At 41.6% G+C, this 16,027-nt stretch overlaps 1 protein-coding gene across 3 annotated transcripts in view; it reads left to right on the plus strand.

Annotated features, from left to right (window-relative positions):
* The window catches only part of ADGRL1 (adhesion G protein-coupled receptor L1), a 584,175-nt gene that overhangs the window by 503,718 nt on the left and 64,430 nt on the right, over positions 1-16,027 (plus strand). For all 3 annotated transcript variants that reach the window (XM_089661220.1, XM_089661218.1, XM_089661221.1), the window contains one exon: positions 13,538-13,837. In XM_089661220.1, coding sequence (XP_089517346.1) covers positions 13,538-13,837 — 300 coding nt within the window. The remainder of the gene's footprint in view (positions 1-13,537; positions 13,838-16,027) is intronic.

A 16,027-nucleotide genomic window follows, 5' to 3' on the forward strand; every position in this document is an offset into this window, starting at 1 on the left:
CTGTACAATGGCAGGCTGTTGGAGGTCTGTAATTACCTGCAATGATTGTGGCTGGACGCACTTTGTGTGAACATTCACTTTGCAGCTGTGGCCGCAGCTATCCTCACACCGCTATCGATCCCATCCTCAAGAATTAGATTCTTGCTGCTGGTATTTTCAGCTTAGCTAATTGCCCATGTGAATGTAGCCTTAGACCCTGTTCACACTTGAGCATTTTGCAGCTTGAAGCTCGACGCTCAGAAACACTCAACAAGTAAAATGCTGTTATTTCCAATGGCCCGTGTTCACACTTGAGGCTCCATTCACACTAGGTTTTTTCAAATTGTGGGCAGAAACGCAGCAATTCTGCCCACAATTTGAAAATGCACTATAAAAGTGTGAAAATCGCATTTTCAGGTGGCATTAATTTTAATGACACCTGAAAGAGCAGGACGTTTTTGCCACAATCGCAGCACATTTTTCCGTGCGGCAAACGTGCCACGATCGTGCAAACAGAGTCGCAGGATGCGATGTGCGTCACGCATACCTTTTTTTTTTTGTGTGATCACAGCACATTTGCCACACAGAAAAACGAGCCACGATCACTGCAAAAACGTCCTGCGTTTTCAGGTGCCATTGAAATTAATGGCACCTGAAAATGCAATCACACGTTTTCACATGTTTACAGCGCATTTTCAAATTGAGGGCAGAATTGCGGAAATTCCACCCTGCAATTTGAAAAAACCTAGTGTGAATGGAGCCTGAGCGTTCTGTTGCCTGTAGCAAAATGCCTGTTGCTCAGAAAAGGACTTTTTAGGCAGATTTGTGTGTTTTATCCACATAGACTTGAATGGAAAACACCAAAACAGTGGGAATGAGCATTTTTTCAAATGTTTTTTCAAGCTTTTTTTGGGGCATTTTCAGCTTAAGCAGCAGCTTTTTCTATTTCTATTGGCCACAGCAAAAACACCTAAATCAAAAGCGCCTATAATAGTTGCAAATCTGCTAAAACAAAATGCTCAAAATTGCCTAAAAAAACGCCAGAAAAACGCTGAGCTCAGTGTGAATGTAGCCTTAGTCTTCATGCACAGGGGCGCGTTTGCCTGTTCGGCTGCCTGTGGATAGTGACAAGTCAGCAGGAGACCATAGTGTTGAGACAGACTGGGTCTAAAGAGGTACTCTAGGTCAATGCATAAAGCACCATATCAAACAGGAAAAAGTACAACGTTTGTATTTTTAACTAAAAAAAGACCCTCTTGTTTTCAGCCTCTTCCAAATCTCCAGATTCTAGTCCTAATAATTTCCTTTTAATAAAGTCTTATGAATCTGAATTCTGAAATCTGTTTTTGTTTGTTGCTGTGATGCAACTTCCTGTTAGAAGGTGGCTACATTTATTCTGCATGGTCCTTCTGTATGTAGTAACATAGCCACCCTCTCTTGCTCACTCCAGCAAAGAACTGGACAATATGGTATGTGTAACGTGTATAGAGCAGTACATGTGACCGCCACTAACACGCTCTGCTGATTCCAAACAAATGGAAGTTAGGGGAAAAAGAGAGGGTCAAGGGCTTGCGGAGGCGGTAAGAAACAATGTCATGAAAAATGGATTACAGAGCCATTAAGTAGTGGATGTGTATAGATTTTTTTGGGGAAAAATGAGTCACTTTACGTTTTACAGAACACGTCCAGTTGAATATGACTGTCTACTACTACCTATGCAACAACTTGGATAAATCAGAATCTTCACAAACCTAAATCTAATGTGTTAATCTTTATCCAATTACATATAGTTCTACGTAACCAGTGCTATCAAAAGCCTGCATCATCATTCATAATATTGTTCTCTTACAATAAGCACTGGTTCTCAAATTGGTCTCTTGCTTGGCAAATTCAGACACAACTAGTAACAATGGTTTGAGAAATTGCAAACTAAGACACTATTATGGTAGCACCCTCTGGGGGCACTAGAGAGATAAATTTAGTTTGGCCCACAGTAGTGAAGTGAGAATGTCTGATTGGGTTACTTTAATCATGCTGGAGGGCTCTACAGGTTAGGTCTCTGGCACCTACCCATGGTTCTGGAGTCTTCCAGAAGATTCTAGAAGCTAGTGGGTGGAAAGGTGGAGACTGGGATCTGCATATTCATGAGAGTCAGACCAATCCCAAGCAGGAGGCCTGGCAGTGTGGCAGATACATGTGACTGGTCCATAAATTTGGGAGAGTCTAGCCAGCAGCAGGAGTCTGGGAGTCGGGTGGAAGATGGATTGCTGAGTTGCTGTTGTGTGGCCTGGGAAGGGACCCCAGGGAAGGGGGGCTCTGCCTCTATCCTGGAACTGAGGAGGAGGAAGGAGAGGAAGTTCAGACAGAGGGAACTGCACCACAAGTCCTATCCAGAGGGTACCCTGTTCAGCATGGAAGACAAGCACAGCTACAAGGCCTGAACAAGCAGTCTTATGCAAAACCACAGGATGCAAGTGACTGAGTACCTTTACACCCGCAGGGCCTACAATGGAGAAGGGTGCCAGATGCAGTACCTAGCAAGTTCTCCCTGGGACAGTGCTAAGGATTGTAATGGAATTCCTTGCTCTGGGATACCCTTCAAGGCAGCCAGGTGGGTGGGTAGTTTCCAGCTGGGGTCTGAAGAGATTCACTTAAAGGGAATAAGTGCTCCTTAAAGAGACTTTGTAACTGATCCATTAAGAAACAGAAGCTCCTCTGGAGGGAGTAGAGCCCCGGATCCATCCTTCATTTTTTGTATAGAAAATAGGACGTTTGTCCTCAGAGTTACTGTTTTCAAGTCAAGTTGGACATCCTATATACCTCTAGACCCTATCCAAGTTGTTTACCCCAAATAAATAACAAAAACAAGCCTATAGGCTTGTTACTGAGTCTGAATGGAAGTTGGAACATGCGTGTTGCCTGGCTGTATAGAGCAGGGGTAGGCAACCTGCGGCTCTCCAGCTGTTGCAGGACTACAAGTTCCATCATGCCTCTGCAAGTCATAGATGTAACTGTCAGTTTTGTAATGTTGCAATGCCTCATGGGAAATGTAGTTCCACAACAGCTAGAGAGCCGCAAGTTGCCTACCCCTGGTATAGAGGAACCTGAAAACTCAGTGGCTCCCTAGGGGATAGAGCTAAATTATAATTGGAAGTCTGGCATATTTCAGGAACATCAGAGCTCACATAGATTGGTGGTTTTCAGACAGCCTAGGGATGGTTGGAACAATCAGAGTGTAACGTACCTGAGAGGAGACTGAAATGACAAGGTTGGCCTCTCTTGTATCTCCAGCCCAGGCCCCACTGAGAGTGGAACAGATAGTGCCAAGGGAAAGGAGGATGAAGAGTGCCAGTAGATGTTGATAGGAGAACTTGCAGCAAGAGAAGCGGTCCCAAGAAGACTGGCGGACCATCAGGTCAGAAACAGGACCGTGCTCATTAGTCCAGCCAGGTAAAGAGGCGCTCCACTTTCACTGCAGGTCCAGGACGCGTGGCCTGTCAGAGCACTCAGCAGACTTGAGACAGAAGAACTCAGTGGTGCGCAGAGCTGCTACAGCAGACAGTCAGGCAGGCACTCGAAACAGGTTGGGATGCCAAGATCAGAGACAGAAGCATAGTCACAGGATTAGCCAGAGTCATTAACAGGCAAGCAGAATTATGGGCAGAGTCGAAGTCAGAAACAAAGCTGGATCAGGAACTTGCACCAAGTCAGAAGCAGGAGCAAGCCGGGTCAGCAATAAGGGGAACACACAGGATGAATGCAGGACACAGGAAACAGCTGAAGATCAGTCAGAACCAGGGGCGGACTGACCATTTGGAAACTCGGGCACTGCCCGAGGGCCCGGAGTCAGTAGGGGGCCCCATGAGATGCCCCTGGTACCTTTTTCATAGGCTTTTTTGAGTTTGGGCAAGGACACAGGAGCCCCATGATCCCCTATTGCCCGGGGGCCCCATGAGTTGTCAGTCCGCCCCTGGTCAGAACTTGAGCAAGGGCAATAGCATCCTTAAATAGTCCATCTGGCACCAACATTCACTGTGTGCGCGCCTGGTTACCATTCTGCAGAGATTGCTGCGCACATGCGCACTCCTGTCAACCAGTCATTTCACAGGAATTCCCTGACACAGAGCCTCTTTAGCATACCTGGAGGTAGTGATTTCCAGGTGTACATTCACAAATTGTGAAGGTACTGCAGGCAAAGTAAGAATGCAGCTGGTTGAGATATGGGTCTGCACTGCTGCCCAGCAGGGAATATAGGGAGTTTGAGGTTCTCCACAAGAAGGTATGTGCAGGCTCCAGGTGCAACACAGGCAAGTATAGTATTGGGCGAAAATAAGGAAAGTAACTAAGTAGATCAGGGGTCCCCAAACTTTCTAAACAAAGAGCCAGATCACCACCCTTAGGTCATTGGCCAGAGGGAGAAGAAAATCCCCAGGTGTCAGTGGGAATAGACAATGCTCCAGCCTTGGTGGTTAGTGGGAATAAAAAATGCCCCTTAGTTTTATAGCAGTGGAAATAAAAAATGACCTAGTACCCGTGCACAGTTGAAGGGGAACAATGCCCCATCATTGGTGTAAATTGGATGATTAGTGCCCCATCATTAGTAACAATGGGAGGAATAGTGGCCCATTGCTAATGTCAGTGGTGGAATCGTGCCCCATTGTTGATGTCAGTGGAGCAATATTGCCACATTGTTGGTGTAAGCTGGAGGAATAGTGCCCCATCATTAGTAATGGTGGGAGCAATAGTGCCCCATTGTTGATGCCAGTGGAGGAATACTGCCCCATTGTTGGTGCAAGTTGGAGGAATAGTGCCCCATCATTAGTAATGGTGGGAGCAATAGTGCCCCATTGTTGATGTCAGTGGAGGAATACTTCCCCATTGTTGAGGTCAGTGGATGACTAGTGCTCCATTGTTGTTGTCATTGGAGGAATTTTACCCCATCATTGGTGTTAATGGGGGGAGTTGTGCCCCATTATTAGTATCAGTGGAAGGAATAATGCCCCATCTTTGCTGTCCTTGGTGTCAGTGGGAGAAATGATGACTAATGTTGGTGTCTGTGGGAGGAATTATGCCAGAAGCCAGTTAATTGCATGCAAAGGTCTGCATCCCACCCACAATTTGGGCACCACTGAAGTAGACGATTCATTAAATTAGAATGTCAGTTGCTAAATCATTTAAATAGTGCTCCCCCCTTCCCCCCAAATCATAAAGAATTTAATGTCCCATGGTCCCACAGCAGCTAGTGCTCCAGTCCAGAATGTAAGGGGGCACTCCAGCATTAAAATGCAGGACCAGTGATGAACTCTGGTCCTGTATTGTATTTAATGATGTCAGTCAGAGGGGTGGTGTCAGGACCATTTTGAGACCAGCAGGACAGTTCCGGCATGCTGGACCATGCAACATTTAAGCTTCTATAAGAAGAAACATTTTGTATGAGGAATAATTAGTCCATTATCTGTTCATTAGTATAGTGCTTTCGACATAGTGTGTACTGCACGTTACTTAGGTTAGAACCCCTGTCAGGTTTTATTGCTGAATGTATCCCCATTAGGGAGATTCACCCTCTCTATTTGTCCGGTTTACTGTTATCATCAAAAGTGAAAGTAAAAGAAAATCCCAAATTTTGGGTTGACACCAGAACACTCATAGAACACCAGGGTGCCCTCACTTTGGTGGGATTTTCTCTCATTTCCTGTTTTGGTTATGGGACAGGAAGTGAAGGGAAATCTCTCTAATGAAAAAAAACTGATGGGGTTATAACCCTTTTTTACTCTATCCAAAAAAAAAAGGTTTGGCTTTTAGTTACCCTTTAACTGCTTGCCCGCCGCCCTATAGTAGAATTACTGCTACAGGCGGCAGGGCTGCATACAATCACGTATATATACGTGATTTGCATTTCTGGGTACGGGGCGTGTGCTCGCCGCCCTACCTATGCCGCTATTGGTGGCTATCACCGGAGATTCCCCACCGACACCCGGCAATCGCCGAGTAACACTGACAGGAGAGAGACCTGTGTGTAAACAACACAGGTCTCTATCCTACTAACAAGAACATGCTGCTGTGTATTTCTCAGCATGTTTCTTTAGTAAAGCACACACAGCACATTATATAAACCAGCACAGCACACAGTTAACCCTTTGATCGCCCAGATGTTAACCCCTTCCCCAGTGTCATTAGTACAGTGTCAGTGCTTTTTATTAGCACTGATCACTGTATTAGTGTCACAGGAGATGTCAGTGACAGTTAATTAGTTCCCCTCCAGTGTCAGAATGCCCGCTACAGTCTCGCAGTCCCGCTATAAGTCGCTGATCGCCGCCATTACAAGTAGAAAAACAAAATTCCAGTATATATACTGCCATTTGTAGACGCTATAACTTTCACGTAAACCAATTAATATACACATATTGGGATTTTGTTTTTAGCAAAGACATGTAGCAGAATACATTTTTGGCCTAAATTTATTAAGAAATTAAATTTTAAAAAAATTTTTTACTGGATATTTTTTACAGGAAAACGTCGAAAATATTGTTTTTTTAATCACAATTGTCGGCTTTTTTTGTTTATAGCGCAAAAAATATAAATGCAGAAGTGATCAAATACCACCGAAAGAAATCTCTATTTGTGGGAAAAAAAGGACATACATTTCATGTATGTACAGTGTTGCATGACCGCACAATTGTCAGTTAAAGTAACACAGCGGTGTAATGCAAACAGTGGCCTGGTGAGGAAGGGGGGTAAATCCTCTGGAGGGCAAGTGGTTAAAGACTTCATCAGCTGGGGAAGGGAGGAACACAATTTTCATAATTTAACAACTGCCAGGGGTTATTAACAATTACACTTCACATGAATCAGGAGGACACATGTCAATGTTACTAAATCACATTATTTTTTTGAATTAAAAAAAATATTTTTTTTTCCAAACACTGCTATTGATCTCCGTTATGTACCCTTAAGCCTAGAAAACCTAGAACACATGGTATGTTGCTGTTAGAAGCAATGTGGGGTGGGTTATATCATTACTGATTTTGGAGAGTCTTTTGCTTTTCCTCGAAATGCGCTGTTTGGAGTGAGATAAAATCAGCAAAACACAATCATTGTGCAAGAGTACTAAGCAGAAAGCAAGGTCAGCACAAGGAATGAGTAAATATGACTGATTAAATAATTGCCACATGTCATGAATCTAGCATTTCTTTTATGTAATAGAAGTAATTCGGGACGATGTAAAAGCATTCATTCACTCCTGCCAATGGCCAAACTGGTGCCCCTTTACTCCAGGTACAGAGCCTCAGTATCCCAATGTAAACAGCCAGCTAGGCTGAAGATCCAAGACTTACTGTCACCAATTCTAGGAGGCTTCAAGCAGTGCTTTTTTTCTTAGAGAATAGGTGCAGGAACTCGCCCCTTCCGAGTCCCCCCTTGTCTGCGCTCCCTACCCACCTATGAGCACCATCCTTTAGTTCCACCACCTACCAATACCACCCCTTTTAGTGAATACAGAACCAAGTGTCGTTTTGTGTTGTTAAGTAATTTGTATAGAATTTGCTAAAGATAACATAAAAAGCAGTCTAATATATCCCTTGCTGCCAGCAACAAAAGCAACCCAAGGAACAAAATACCCCCCAGCTACAAAAGACCCACTCCAGCAACAATAGATCTCGCAGCAACCATCAACAACAGACCCCTCCCTCAACAGTAGATCCCTCCCAGCAACAACGACCCTTCAGCAACAATAGACCCATCCCTCATCAAGAGATCCCCACAGCAACAATAGATCCCCCAGCAGCCTGCATCAATAGACCCTCCTGCACACCCCAGCACCCCTTGCCATTACATACATTCAGTGCTGGAGGTGCCGGAACTGCGTTCCCCCGTCTTCCTGCTGACAAAAGCCCTGGCATCAAACCGCTGTCACTACCTGTGTATTGTCATATGTATTGTCATACAGAGGGCATATCAGCCTCCTCGTGATAGCAATAGCGTTCAGGTAACAAAAAAAAAACCCATACAAAAATAAAATCCAATAAAATATAAACTAACCCCTTGCCCTCCAGAGGATCTACCCCCCTTCCTGACCAGGCCATTTTTTTGCATTACTGCACTGCGTTACTTTAACTGACAATTGTGCGGTCATGCAAAGCTGCACTCAAATGAAATTTATGTCCTTTTTCCCTACAAACAGAGCTTTCTTTCGGTGGTATTTGAACGTCTGTGCGGTTTTTATTTTTTTGCGCTGTAAACAAAAAAAGACTGACAATTTTGAGAAAAAAACAATATTTTTGACTTTTTGCTATTAAACATGTCCAGTAAAAAAATTAAAAAAATCAAATTTTTGTCATAAATTTAGGCCAAAATGTATTTTGTGACATGTCTTTGCTAAAAAAAATCCCAATATGTGTATAATAATTGGTTTACATGAAAGTTATAGCGTCTACAAATGGCGGTATATATACTGGAATGTTGTTTTTCTACTTGTAATGGCAGCGATCAGCGACTTATAGCGGGACTGCGGTGGGCATTCTGACACTGGGGGAAACTGACATCCCCAGTGACACCAATACAGTGATCAGTGCTAATAAAAAGCACTGACACTGTACTAATGGCAGTGGGCAGGAAGGGGTTAACATATGGGGCGATCAAAGGGTTAACTGTGTGCTGTGTCACATTATGTGCTGAGTGCGCGCTTTCAACTGTAAGCAGAGCCATACAAAGCAGTGTGCAGGAGCTGACAGGGGAGAGAACTTTATTGTTTACATACAGTTCTTTACCCTGTCGGTAATACTCGGCGATCACCGGGGGTGCCGGCGAGTAATCACCGGCTGGGACACAGTGATTGACAGCCGAGACCGCCAATGGTGGCGCGGGTAGGGCGTACAAGTGGCTTGCGCACCCCCTGTCCAGAACTGCAAAATCACATGTGTATATATATATATATATATATATATATATATGTATATGTGTGTGATTTTACACATCTGTGCCGCCTTGCAGCAGTATTTCTGCTATAGGGCGGACGGGATGCTGCTAATAGGCCACACGCCCATGCACTTGAGATGCACCAACATGACAAATAGAGAGGTTGAATGTCCCTAAAGGAACACAGACAGCAATAAAAACCCAACAGGTGTGCCAATCCTTCTCCACTCTCCACTCCAAAAACTAAAAAAAATATTTTGCCTTTAGCTTTAAGGAAGCCTCTGAATCGTCCAGTCAGAGCTAGAGCTATTGGTTTCTTTTAAAAGCTATATTGTTTTTCAGGTTTTTTTAGTAATTTTATTTTTTCATAGTTCATACATTTTTACACTGAAATCTATCTATCTATCTTTCTATCTACCTACCTATCTATCAATCTATCTATCTATCTATCTATCTATCTATCTATCAATCTATCTATCTATCTATCTATCTATCTATCTATCTATTATCTATCTATCTATCTATCTATCTATCTATCTATTATCTATCTATCTATCTATCTATCTACCAATCTTTGTTTTAAAGCAAAACATGTAAAGCAAACCTGGGCTTTGCCCATGCAGGATAAGCAACAGGTTTGCTGCCATCCCTGCAATCCCCAACCTACATGACTGGAAGAAGAGTCACCCCTCTAAGGCTAGGTTCACATCTATGTATGTGCAGTTGATGCATTTGCTCATGGATGCTTTTGATGCGTTCTTAATGTCTTTTACATTTTGCATTTTTTGGGAAGTGTTGGTGTTGCTAGGAGGATATGTCTGTTGTGATGCAGAAAAATGCACCAAAAACACATGTACATGTTTTCTTCATGCATTTTTTATGCAATTCCATTGAAGTCAATGTAGTAAAAAATGCACCGTGCTGCAACTTTACAAAAAAAATGCATTGCAAGGAACTGCATAGATGTGAACAGGACCTATAGGAAACAAGGTTAGATGGATTGAATTGTGTTTCTGTGGATCTGAAAACACACTAAAACTCATTATCTTGAACCTAGCTTAATTCATTAAGCTTGATGTGCAAAATTCAGCTTGAGCTTCAGAGATCTGTAAACAACATTTTTGAAAATGAAAAGGAGCCTAAAGTTCCACCTGCTTGCTGAAAGTGAGGCTGCATGATAACATTTTAAAATACTTTTTTTCCTTTTTTAGTGCTAACTATACATTTTGTTAACCACTTCAGCCTCCTCAATGTACCCGTACGTTGCCAAGTTGAAATGATTATACTAGGATGATGCCGATGATGTCCTGCTGAATTGGCCAAGATTCAATCTATCTATGGCTGATTTAAGTCTTTTTTTCATTTCTTTAACCCTGGAAAATGGGTTGCTGGTCAATATTCATTAGAGCTAGGGTATGTCCACAAGATCATATATTTACAACACATGTACTGTATCTGCCTTTTGTATTAACTATGGCAATTTGTCAGCTCACCCTTGTTTTTCCAGTGCAGGTGAAAGAACAATCAAACATCTGACTAGTTACTATGGTTCCACATCTAGATATATACATGGGATTATTATATAGTACATATAAGTGTTATGTAAGTGTTATGTAAGGCCTGTGTTTTCCTGCAGTCCATTTTATTCAGAGTAAACTGATCAGCCTTTATCTTTCTGCTACAGGGAAGGCAATGAAAGGACCTATTGGAATTGGCAGTCTTTATACAGTTAATAACATTATCAGAATAAGCCACATTTACCTCTTTACCCAATTCCACAGTGGAGGGATGCCAATGCTTTGACTATTGCCCCGGCCATCCATCAAAAAATATAATTTGTCAAACCAGTCAACAGGATCTTCCAAATATATCACAATTTATTGGCACATCAGGTCAAAATTCAACATAACAGACCTGCTGATGGGTCTGTTTAGTTGGATGTGGACCTGTTGTGCCAATAAATTGGGATATATTTGTAAGGTCCTGCCATGGTGCTGACTTTTTGACAAATTAATTTATACAGTTAAGGTTTTGTAGGGAAAACTAGTCAAAAAAATAACCCTGCTACCACGCACCCTTACATAAATGCAACACGAATGATAAAATACTTTGCAGAAAAAAATGCCAATATGATTCCTCTCAGAGGAATAGGCATTTAAGGACTGGGATGTGGGACACTAGAGCTAGGGTTTTTAGAGACATCATTATCTCGCTTCTTTTATGATTTTGAGGAAGCAGGCTGGGTCGGGAGGTAAGTTCGTTCTTTTGATATTCTTATGGTGGACTTAGTTTTTTGGGGTGGAGAATAAAAAAAATCCCTACAATCTACATTACAAGGATTTGACATTTTTGAGTACAGATCCTTAAATGTTTCTCCTCGGTGTGGACACACAAGGGAATTTGGTAAAAGTGTTTGTATAAATTGTATAAACAATTTTTTTTGTTTTGTTTTGAAAAAAGTATGGAGCCCCAGTTTAATTTTTTGTTGCTGCCTGTGTCCTCGCAGGGAAATAACTCTCTATTTATCATGGTGACCACTGTCAACAGGACAGAATGTGGGGGAAAATGGTTACTGGTGACCCCTGTCCTGGTGACAACTGTCTGAAAGAGGAATTCCACTTACGGTTTCCTCTCACTTTCTGCTACATCTCCAGGTTGTAGGCTGAGGAGCGCCTAGTAAATACGGTCTTCTAGCTTGGTGATTTCTATAAAATGTTTATTGCTTAAGAACATCAAATACACTTTGATGCTGTATTTGATGTTCTTAAGCAATACACATTTTATATGATTCACCAAGCTAGATGACTATTTTTACAAGGAGCTCCTCAGCCCATATCGAAGAAGAGATCATCTGATAAACAATAGATCCACTGTGATCAGAGAGGCAGCAGTCTAGATCATGACCGGGTCTCTATATTCTGTGCTTCCATACACCTACCAGATTATTGCATCTCCAGGACAGGAATTGAAATGAAATCTTCCCAAACATAAAAAATAGCAAATAGGGGTTTTAAGCCTTCCCTACTCTACTTAAAAAAACAGTATTTTTTTTGGCTATGCAAGGTACACTTATAAATGTATCACTAGGCAAAATCTTTTTTTTAGCTTTGAGTATAGTGTGAAGGTTGGATTATCCAAGCCTGTGTCTCCATTGGAACACTTGAGAAAATGAGAAAATCTTTCAAAGCGGACAACTGTTCTGTGGACAACTGTTGAAGAAGTTTTAAAAAAAAACTCACTTTCGTTGACTTTTACCTTCCTGTTGCATCTCTGGGACAGGGACTAAAGGGAAATTTCCCCAATGATGCTCAGACAGCAAAAATAAATAATAATTAGGGGTTTAAACCCTTCCCTATTCCATCCAAAAAAATGGTGGTGGTTGTAATTAAGTGATTGTAAAGGTATATTTTATAATAACAAGCATATGATATTTACCTGCTCTGCGCAATGGAGTTGCACTGAGCAGCTCTGAAACTCCTCTTTTCGGAACCCTCACCAGTGCTCCTGACTCCTTTTCTTTTGTGAGTGTAGCAAGCCTTCCTGTAGCAAGCCTCATGCTATGGGACGCACCCGTGCAGGCTTGAGCCCAAGCTGCACTGCCTGAGTCCATAGACACAGACAGTGTGGCTTGGCCCCGTACCCCAATTCTCTCATCACAGGATTTGACTGACAGCAGCTGGTGCCAATGGCTCCTGTTGCCTCAGCAAAGCCTGTGAAACCAAGGAGAAAGGACAGAGCCACAGCACTCTGTTGAGTGAGCATTCAGGTAAGTATAAGGAGGGTGAGGGGGCAATACTGTTACCTAAATATTTTTTACCTTATGTTCTGTATCACATTGCTGAATTCTTTGACTACTAAATAAAGAATGTACAAACATTTTTTACCCTAATGTAGAGAATGCAGTAAGGTAAAAAATGTTTAGGCTATAGAACCTCTGTAATTCTTTCCATTAAGTGCTAAGTGAGGTATTCTCCCTTTATTTTAATCGTGATTGCACTTAGCATTGCATTCAAAGAAAAAAAATTATATCCTCCCAATCCCTTTTGATGTACAACACCTAAATAAAAGTTTAAACTTACATTGCTGTAAACTATACATTGCCTTGGATTCTGTGTTCCACGTAACAGGCTGGCTGCCCAGACATTTATGAAAGAGTAGGAAACCAATTATAGGAGCTGTGTAAAGATTCTGGGATTTTTTTTGCATTTTGATTGAAAACCGTTGTTATGGTTGAAAGGAAGAAAAATGTAAATTTTTACAATGACGCAGAAAGAAATAGGTAATTTTTAATATTCATATATAAAAATGTCTTTTGCATCAACTGTGTGTTATATCAATTGTTAATGAAAAAGTATATGAATATTGGAAATAAATGTGTACATTAATGGCGGATAAAAAAATTAAATTCACTATATGTGGTAAAATCTACACACCCCAACTGGTGGGGCAGCCCGGATTTATGGGATCTGAAAAGAATAGCAGCCTTACAAATAGGAGACATTTGAACCAAATATTTATAGTATTTATTGGAGATGGTGGAGTGCATTGGGGAGATGAGGTCTTAAATGTTCCACTATGTAGTTATGAGATTTGTTGCATATCTTACCATTGATGCTAATCATCTTTTGTGTTTTTCTTCTTTTAGGTCCAGTTACTCCCACCCCTCCTGTGGTTACAGTTACTCTACCTCCCCCTCCAGTGACTGTGACCACTCTACCTTCTGCCACCACAACTGTCCGCCGCCCTCCTCTCACCACACACCCTGTGGGGGCTATAAACCAAGTAGGACATGACCCTCCTACTCCAGGCACTCGACGCCCACCCCCTTCCAACCAGCATTCACACCCTGAGGTCTTCTGCCCTGCCCGTGAGGAGAGGAAAATCCTGTGGCCAGCTACTCAGCAAGGAATGAGAGTGGAGAGACCATGCCCAAAGGGCACCCGTGGTGAGTTGCTTTCTGAATAAAATTATAGGCATTTCCATCTAAGAAGAAGCTAAAAATTACTATTGGCTTGGCTATTCCAGCCTCTAGGTGCAAGCTGAAACAAGACTGAGAGCATGCCAGGTAGCCTTTAGTTATTTCTTATTCTTGTGACTGTAGAGGAAACAGTACACATTTGGCATGGTTTTCCTCTACCAATGGGGAGAGTTTGCATTATAAGTGCTGCTTTAGGCAGCATTTGCTGTAAAAACGTTAGTGGATTCCATGGACTCTTGCCATCACCTTAAAGGGAAGGTCTGACAGGAGCCAGTCTAGGAAGTGGCAGAATGTGCAGTGAACACTGGTATATTATTACAAGATCACTCTGCTTAAGCCATATCCTCTCCATCTCCCAGTACAAAATTTGATGCTAGAGTCTGTTGGTTTGAAGTTTAGCATGTCACACAATTCTGACTTCAGCAACCATTTATAGAATGTACTCCAAGTTTCAGGGTTGAAGTCATATTGTAAAGGTCAGTTGAGTAATTAAGCCAGGCAGACACCGGAGATCATGAAAAACATATCAAACAATGTTAGCCAAAAAAGAGATTAAGTCAATGCTATCATGAGCCGTGTTCCAAACGCTCTCATCTTATGTGCACCGTTGCATGAAAAGGACATAATTTATTCTTATTTTGATTCTTGATTTGCAGATTCATATTCGGCTTTAACCAAAGTGTTTTTGCAGAAAAATTGCATTAATTCACATAAATATTCACAAAGTAACAACACAATCTGTGGTATTGTAAAACTCTGTAAATAGTCTAGCTTTTGGTATGATAGTCTAATCCTTAAAAAAAAATAATGTTGTGTGATTCACTCTAACTTGCCACATATCTGGCACCTTGATCACACTTTCAGTTCCATTGTTTACCAAAGTCACAAAGCAATAGAAGTCAGAATGTGATGTCAACTGACTACAAGTAGATGTGATCAATATTGTTCTTCTCAAACATATCTGGAAAATACGATCAATTTCAACAAGATTTTTGTGTTTTTTTACATTTGCAATTCAATCAGTAATATAGCTGTAAATTTACTGCCAAATTTGAAACCAGTGAGTGGTCCAGTGAACCCAGGAGTAAATTGATTACTTACAGTTGATTACTTTCACTTGTAAGTGGGATTTCTGGTGGATTCCAAGTTGTTGAAATTGACAATTTTAGGATTTATGCTAGCCGTACACTTGGCAATTTTGGAAACTATACATCCGATTCCAATCTCCCAGTTTTGAAATTGTGGTGGAAAAACCAATCAAAACTGAAAGGCATTTTCTTTCGGTTTTTTTTACCCAATTTTAATCACTTGATTGAACTTGAAAAATAGTCTAAACCGTGAGTGGCAAATTACAGTAGATACTAGATTCCATGTGATTGCTATTTGGATTAAAAGCTGATAGCTCTTAAAACTGACACAACATTTTAGAATGTATGGGCAGCATAAGAGTGTATTCAGCTAAATTTGGCAGATGGCTTCTACACTGAAGCAGCTTTCATTTTATCCTGACTATAGGGTGAGCATAGATGTCTTTTTATGTAATCCTTATGAACACAGACATCTCACTTTGCCCATTCAGGTTCTCTTAATAACAAACCACTCTTCCTCCCCTATTGATACTCATTTTTGCTGCACTTTACCTGTTAAGAGTCCTCAGAAATCCCTAATGCTTCGAGAATGGTGGAAGATCTGACCTCTCCTTTCGCCATAAATTTAGTGCTTGGGCCTAAGTGGCCATTTATCAGACCCAAAATCTGTCACCTAGGGAAAGGATGCAGGTCATTAACCCTTTGTAAATTATGATATAGCTCTTACACCAGGATTAGACTCAAGGCTCTGGGAGATGAAAAGGGTGGAGGTGGAACACGGGAAAGGTTGGTCTACAAAGAGGACTTTTACTTTGCCCTGAATGAGCAGACTCATTTTAAAATGGTATGGCAATGGCAGATTTCAGACATAACATCTTGCAAGTAAGTATGTATGTAAGGTGTTTCCAGCATTTACATGGCTGCAACTTCTGACATAACTATCACAAGCAGATGGGGTGAAGTTAAGAAAGCAGCTGGCACCGGAGCCAGAGCCAGTGCAGATTTTATTAAGACCACTAGATCCTGAGCTGTAGATTCTGCAACAGGTTTTCAAGCATTTTTGATCACT

Source organism: Staurois parvus, unplaced genomic scaffold, assembly GCF_062004578.1.
Source record: "Staurois parvus isolate SC_StPar_1 unplaced genomic scaffold, SC_StPar_1.0 ptg001328l, whole genome shotgun sequence".
In the NCBI taxonomy this organism is placed as follows: Eukaryota; Metazoa; Chordata; class Amphibia; order Anura; family Ranidae; genus Staurois; species Staurois parvus.